Consider the following 6,505-nt stretch of genomic DNA (forward strand, 5'->3'; position numbering starts at 1 on the left):
CCCGCAGTGGTAGGGTGAGGGCTGGAATCCAGGGGGCTCTGATGGCAGAGCCTATGCCTGCTGTCAGTAGACAGGCGCACCTCCCATCTTGTGATGTCTGAACTCACTGGTTCTCCTTTCCTTTGTAGTGGTGCCGATGAAGACGAGGACACATGAAGGCCTGTCCCCCCCGGTGGAACACCCCTCCTTCCCCTTGTGCGTATGTGACGGCGTGTGTGCAACGGCTTCTGACCCCTGTGAAGGCTGCCCGGCAAGCAACGTGCTTCCGCCAGATGCCTCCCCAGACCCGCAGCAGGCACAGAGCTCTCCAGGGAATGACCAGCTTTACTGTTACTGACCGTGCTTCTCATTCTCTTGTGGCAGGAAAAGGAAAAGTGCCCCCGTGCTCCACCAGGAGCAATTACAGGGTCCTCGGTCATTCCCTCAACAGCTGCTTTGAACTTCCTCAGGAAAGCCAGTCCCTGTAATGGTGTATACCCAAACAGTACCACTTCATTAAGAAGGAGCTGAAATCATCTTGAAGGGCAGTCAGGATTTGTTTCCCTCCCTGCTAATAACCCCCCACTTTATTCATATCGAAGCATGGAATAAATGAGGGGGAAAGTAGGGCTGAATCAACCCATGTAATTAGTCTCTACAAGTCCAATTATACATCTGTGAAAATGTGGTTTCATGAATTAAGATGGATGGCTTGAAAACCGACAGAGTTAAAAGTTAGAAATATATAAAGATATTTTTAGTACGTGAGGTTATCCTGGACTTCAGATTCATAATTCAATCCTGTGGAAATGAAAAAAAAAAAAAAAAGATTGAAGAGGTAGAAAGGAAATGACTTTAAAAAAAAAAAGAGAGAGGGGAACCAAAAAGATCTGATTAAAAGTTGAAATCGAAATAAATATTTCTGAACTCAAATTGCCTAGGTTTCCAAAATAGTCAGTAAAGGATCTGACGGAACCTGAATTATATGAGTGGATTCTGAGGTTTTATGGGTCTCATCACATCATGAAAGTCTGGAATGTGTGTCACAAATGGGAATTTGCTCTGTAGGTTTTGCTCCTCTTCCCCTAGCTTAGCCTGATTTGGCTTCAGTGCAGAGTGGGGAGGATACTTGGCCCTCTGTGGTGTGTGAATTGAGCTCCACCCCCTGGCAGACAGACCTTCCTTTCACTCTAGGGGAGGACCCCTCCAGCCCCAGCACTCCCCACATCCAGGTCATTTCCCACCCACTGCCTCTCCCCTCTTACACGCTGTGAGCAGAGACACACGGTGGTTGGACTCTGGCCTCTCCCCACTCCAAATCACATTTCCTTACAGCCAAGCTTTTTACTTCCAACTAAGCAGTGATGTACTGGGGAACACAGAAATGGAAACTGAAAAGCATGCATCTTCCGCAGCAGCAGTTTTGACTGAACAAATGTTTTGGAGTCAGGGCATGATGTTATTTTCGGATAAAACAAACACAGTTACATTATGAAATAGAATGTTCATATACATAAACTGTAAAGATAAAACGGGAGACTTCGCAGAGGACTTTTGTTTGCAAGTGGGCTGTGCGTTCCCCCTCCTCTGCCGTCGGTGGTATTTGGGTGTTCGCTTCTGAGAAGTACAATTGGAACTGCGTACATCCAAGAGCCTTGGGGCTTCTGCTGACTCAGGACCCAGACTCCTAGTGCTTCTGAGGCAGAACCACAGGGGCCTGCATTGGGGGATCTTCCTCTTTTCCTGCCTGCCTGCCTGTGACCTGTACACCTGTCAACAAAGCTTTAGGGCCAACTGATGTGTGTGTGCAGAGTGGTTTTGAGGTAGAAATAGTGCTTACTGTCGGAATCCTGTTTATATCACTGTTCAATCCTGTGCATGCTATAAAATGACTATTTCTTTGATGCCAGGAAGCTACCAGGCATATACGCTTCTCAGTTAAGAGTACCCCAGCTTACTAAATCATGAGGGACACTGGGGGCTGAGAGTAGTTTGGGCTGTTTTTTTTTTTTTTTTTTTTTTAATTTTTTCTCTTAAACTGGTGGCCAACAAATGGCTGAGACATGTTCGGTGCTTTACCTTTCTGCCCACAAAAAACTGGAGATTTTGGCAGACCACTAATTACATCCCCAGGCACATCCAATGCAACTACCTTTAAAGGAAGACCAGTGGCCACTCTCAAAAAGAGTTTAAAAAATCGAAAGATTAAGAAGACTGTAGGATTTGGAAGCTTGTGTTGTCTTTCCCCAGTAACCATTGTTTAATCTCCAAGTGGTAGCCTTATCTTAGCAATCGACAGCTTATTGGCTCCTCCATAAGTGATCATAGCTATTACTTTAAATCAGTATTTGGGAAACCCAGGCATTTATGCAATGGATATGAATGGGAATATAAAAATACATACCAGCCTGTCTCAATAAATTATCATATCTCTATAATCCTCGAGGAAAGCACTTTACCTTTTACCTAGAAAGGATTTCAGATCTGCTTTATGGGCTCCCGCTGTCTTCAGTACCTGATAAAACTTTAACCAGGGAAGCATTAAACACGGCACAGCAGCTTCTGCCCAGGCTCCCGAGTTCCTGCCGGCAGCATCTATCAACGCAAGAGCTAGGATGCTGCCTGCAGTGGCACCAGCTTCCCCAAAGCTGGAGAAGGCTGCTTGGCCTTAAGCCCCAGCACAAGGAGGCTTCCCTCCTACCAGGTCAGTAGAGTTGCTCCAAACTGTGTCCTGCCTGGCTGCAGGGTTTGCAGACATCCCTAGGGAGATGCCAGCAAGGGAGACAGGTAATGACTGTCTTCAGAATGAATTGGGTCCTCACAGCAATCCCTGGATGCCTTCCAAAGGTTGGATATCCGAGGCTACAAGGAGGTCTGACCTTTGATTTGGTGACATTACATCCAGAGCAATTCCAAGAAGTGCCTGGAGTCTCTGCTCTGACAGCCCAAATAGGGAAATGATTTTAAATACTGAGGACCCTGCACCAAGGCCCCATTTCTCAGATGATAATACAGATTTGTAGGTAAGAGTTATTTGTCTTGAGTTATGCAGCTAGAAAGTATGGGAGCCAGATTTTTGTACCTGGCTCTTCCTAACTCTGCGGCTGCTGCTAAGTCGCTTCAGCTGTGTATGACTTTGGGCGACCCCGTAGATGCCAGCCCACCAGGCTCTGCTGTCCCTGGGATTCTCCAGGCAACAATACTGGAGTGGGTTGCCATTTCCTTCTCCAATGCATGCATGCATGCTAAGTTGTTTCAGTCGTGTCCGACTCTGTGTGACCCTATGGACAGCAGCCCTCTAGGCTCCTCTGTCCACAGGATTCTCTAGGCAAGAATACTGGAGTGGGTTGCCATTTCCTTCTCCCTTCCTAACTCTTATATATCCCTAAAATACAGAAAAGACTGTGGGTTCCCCTGCTACAGTCTGACCATTCCACTCTAAGGATTCTTTTTCACAGTGGCATTTCATGGCAGTAGTTTGGGCCCAGAAATGGCATCAGGGTAGCCTTATTCTTCCAGTTTAGCAGATACATTAAGTACATGTTGCTGACTTGAGCCTGCCCCCAGGAATGGGAGGAGGCCTTTCCTCTTTGGTGCCATCCCTCATAAAGAAGGGGGAGTTGGAGCCATCTAGGCCAGTTACTGGGTTTCCCCAGTGGCTCAGCTAGTAAAGCACCTGCCTGCCAATGCAGTAGACACAAGAGACACAGCTTCGATCCCTGAGTGGAAAAGATCTGGAGAAGGAAATAGCAACCCGTGCTAGTATTCTTGCCTGGAGAATGGGCAGAAGAGTCTGGCGGGCTACAGTCCAGGCTCACAGTCAGACACTACTGAACATGCACGCAGCCCATAAATAAAGTGTTTCTAGGCCTTTAGGAATGTGGAACGTCTCAGAAATAGTGAAAGTGAGCAGTGTTCCACTCTCTATTTGAAAATGCCTGCTGCTGCAAAGGAAATCTTCATATTCTAGTAAACCTAGAGAGTCTGTGCCCTGTGAGGATGCGGCAATTCAAAGTCCAGTGAATATGGACGTCCCTGCAAATACCTGATGTGTATATGTACACATACACACACACTCAGTTTAACAACCAAGGGAACTGCAGAGCAGTCCCCTCATTATCTTACATACCACGCAGAGGTTCCTGCCGGCTCTGATCACAAGCGTCACCAGGTAATGGAGCCGTGGTGCTTGCTCAAGAGATGCTTATAGGAAGAGCAGTGCCTCAGCAAAGGTTGTCAGCTCCTAAAGCTGAGCCAAGGTGACAGCCCTGAAGGAATTTACACTCCAGCCCTACTCCAGGAGGTCTAATGATACGGGAAATTTGGATACCCAGCCATTTCAGTGACCTGGGAGTCTAACCACTGCAGTCAGGCCTGAGGGCATGGCTGAAGAATTCATAACTGGTAAGAGTGGTAGGGCTTAGGAAGCTCTTTCCTCCACCTAGACAATATTCTCTTGCCCGTACCTTGGCACACTCACATAATAGCTGTTCGACACATGCTTTTCCATAAGAAAATCAGTTGCTTGTTTACTATGTGCCTAGCACATCTAAAATCTTCTGATTAAAAAACCAAATCGATCTCATTATGAGTGGACTCAGCCTAGCCCTGAGAAAAACAAACAAACAAAAAAAGGCCTATAGAGGAGACTTTAGATCTCATTAATACTGCCTTACCCAACAGTGTGTTGGAAGTCCCATGCCAGCTCATTCCAAGAGCTATAAGGCCCGAGAACACACCAGAAACAGCAGAACCGGTGCCAGAGCAGGAAAATAAAAATAAATTAATTACAACAGTTGTGGTATACTGGTGCAAAAATACCACAGGGCCAGGTCATATCATGCGGGCTTGGTATGACCTTGAGGGACAGTAGATTTATCCTTCATGGGAGTATCAGTGGCGTCTTTCTACAGTGACCGGTCTTGCACCCACTTCGTGGATGGGGAGAACCAACGAATCCATCGTCCTCTGCCTGTTTTCCTGTACATTGTCACATTCCCTCCTGAGTCATCTTCCCCTTTCACCCTTTACATTAAACAAGGGAACACTCAATCTTTCAAGGGAATTATACGTTTGAGTTAATGTTGCAGTATATCATTTTCTTGCTGTAAATTATCTTGTGAGAGAGATTTACCGCTATCCCAGGATGTTTGGACTCGGTGCCCCTGTGCATTTGGAAATCAATAAACTATTCCTGGAAATACCATTTGTCTCTCAGAGTTTTGCACAAAGGACGTGCTAGGTGTAAATATTCACAGTGATCTGCACTCTTAACCATGATCATGCTGTAGATGATGGTGTTTTGGTTATGAGAGATGGGATGCTCCTTCGTCCTGGCTTCTCTGGAGTGACTTAGGAGGTCTCTGGGAGTTGCAGAAGGACAGATTGAAAATCATAGTTATTTAAAGAGACGTTTTCTCCTCAAAGTGAAACGATCCATGCCTACAATAAATTTTCTGAGCAAAGTAGATTATAAAGTAAAGAATGCTTGGTCCTGAATGATGTTTTCAAATAATGTTAAAGCTTTACAATTTGGATTAGCCCAAGGGGGTGGGAAAACTTTAATCTTTACCATATTTTCTAGGGAAAAAAAAATTTCATAGAGCAAATTACAGTTAGGCCAGCAAAATCATCTTTGGGGAATCTTAGAAGTACACATTTGATACAACTGATGAAGAGATAGAATTAAGTTATAAATGAAGCAGTTCTCATCCAGTTTGTAATACTAGGAGCCAAGGATGCATTAAAACCAAGAGGCAAAATGTGAAAACTCAAGGTAGTAGATACTGTATGAATTAGAAAGTACAAGTCCTACCTAAAGGTATTAAAATTCAGTTTTTAAAACCTACCAGCAAGAGTGTTTGTATGAGCCCTGCTCTGAAACAACTTTTTTAACAGATTTGTCTCAATCAGACCCCTTCAGTTAGGTGGGGGCTGTATGAACTTTGGAGAAATTGTTCCAGTAAGGGTTCTAGAGCAAGTAAGGTCACCCAGTGAGCCAGGCCATCAGACTCTCTGTCTCCTGGAGTAACCATTAGGCCCACTTCCTCCCATCTCTCATAACCTCCCCAGCTGCTGAGGACACTTCTGCCTTGGTGAGATGGGGCTGCCAAGCACTGTGGTACTTGGGAGTCTTGGTGTTTTAACAAACCACAGTGTGTTTGGAGGTTTTCTTCCTTGCTTCCTGGTGCCAGCAACTCAATACCACATCCCACTGCCCCAGCCTTTTCTCATTTTATCGTCTTTCCCTCTGATAGATACAACTCTTTATTTTGTCTCATTGATCTTTGCTTGGCCAACTTACAGGTGGCCCCATTTCCTTCACACTCATAAAAGAGTGAAATTACAGCTGGTTTGGACTATCTCCTGGCCTTAACGAGACACCAGAGGTGGGTACACCCGGCTGAAAGTCAGGCTGCCGGTATTAGCAAAAAAAGAAGACGTCACAGAAAAGGAAACAAAGTCAATAACTGGCTGAGCGGAGTGTCTGCACTAATTCCTTGTTCAATGTGACAGTCTTGCAGGC

The 6,505-nt window shown here is 45.5% G+C and overlaps 1 protein-coding gene across 1 annotated transcript in view; it reads left to right on the forward strand.

The window, feature by feature from the left end:
* The window catches only part of TRIM44 (tripartite motif containing 44), a 111,205-nt gene extending 110,509 nt beyond the window's left edge, over positions 1 to 696 (forward strand). Inside the window, exon 5 of the mRNA XM_052653111.1 lies at positions 129 to 696. Coding sequence (XP_052509071.1) covers positions 129 to 156 — 28 coding nt within the window. The 3' untranslated portion in view covers positions 157 to 696. The remainder of the gene's footprint in view (positions 1 to 128) is intronic.
* Positions 697 to 6,505: the final 5,809 nt, after the last annotated feature.

Source organism: Budorcas taxicolor, chromosome 15, assembly GCF_023091745.1.
Source record: "Budorcas taxicolor isolate Tak-1 chromosome 15, Takin1.1, whole genome shotgun sequence".
Classification (NCBI taxonomy): Eukaryota; Metazoa; Chordata; class Mammalia; order Artiodactyla; family Bovidae; genus Budorcas; species Budorcas taxicolor.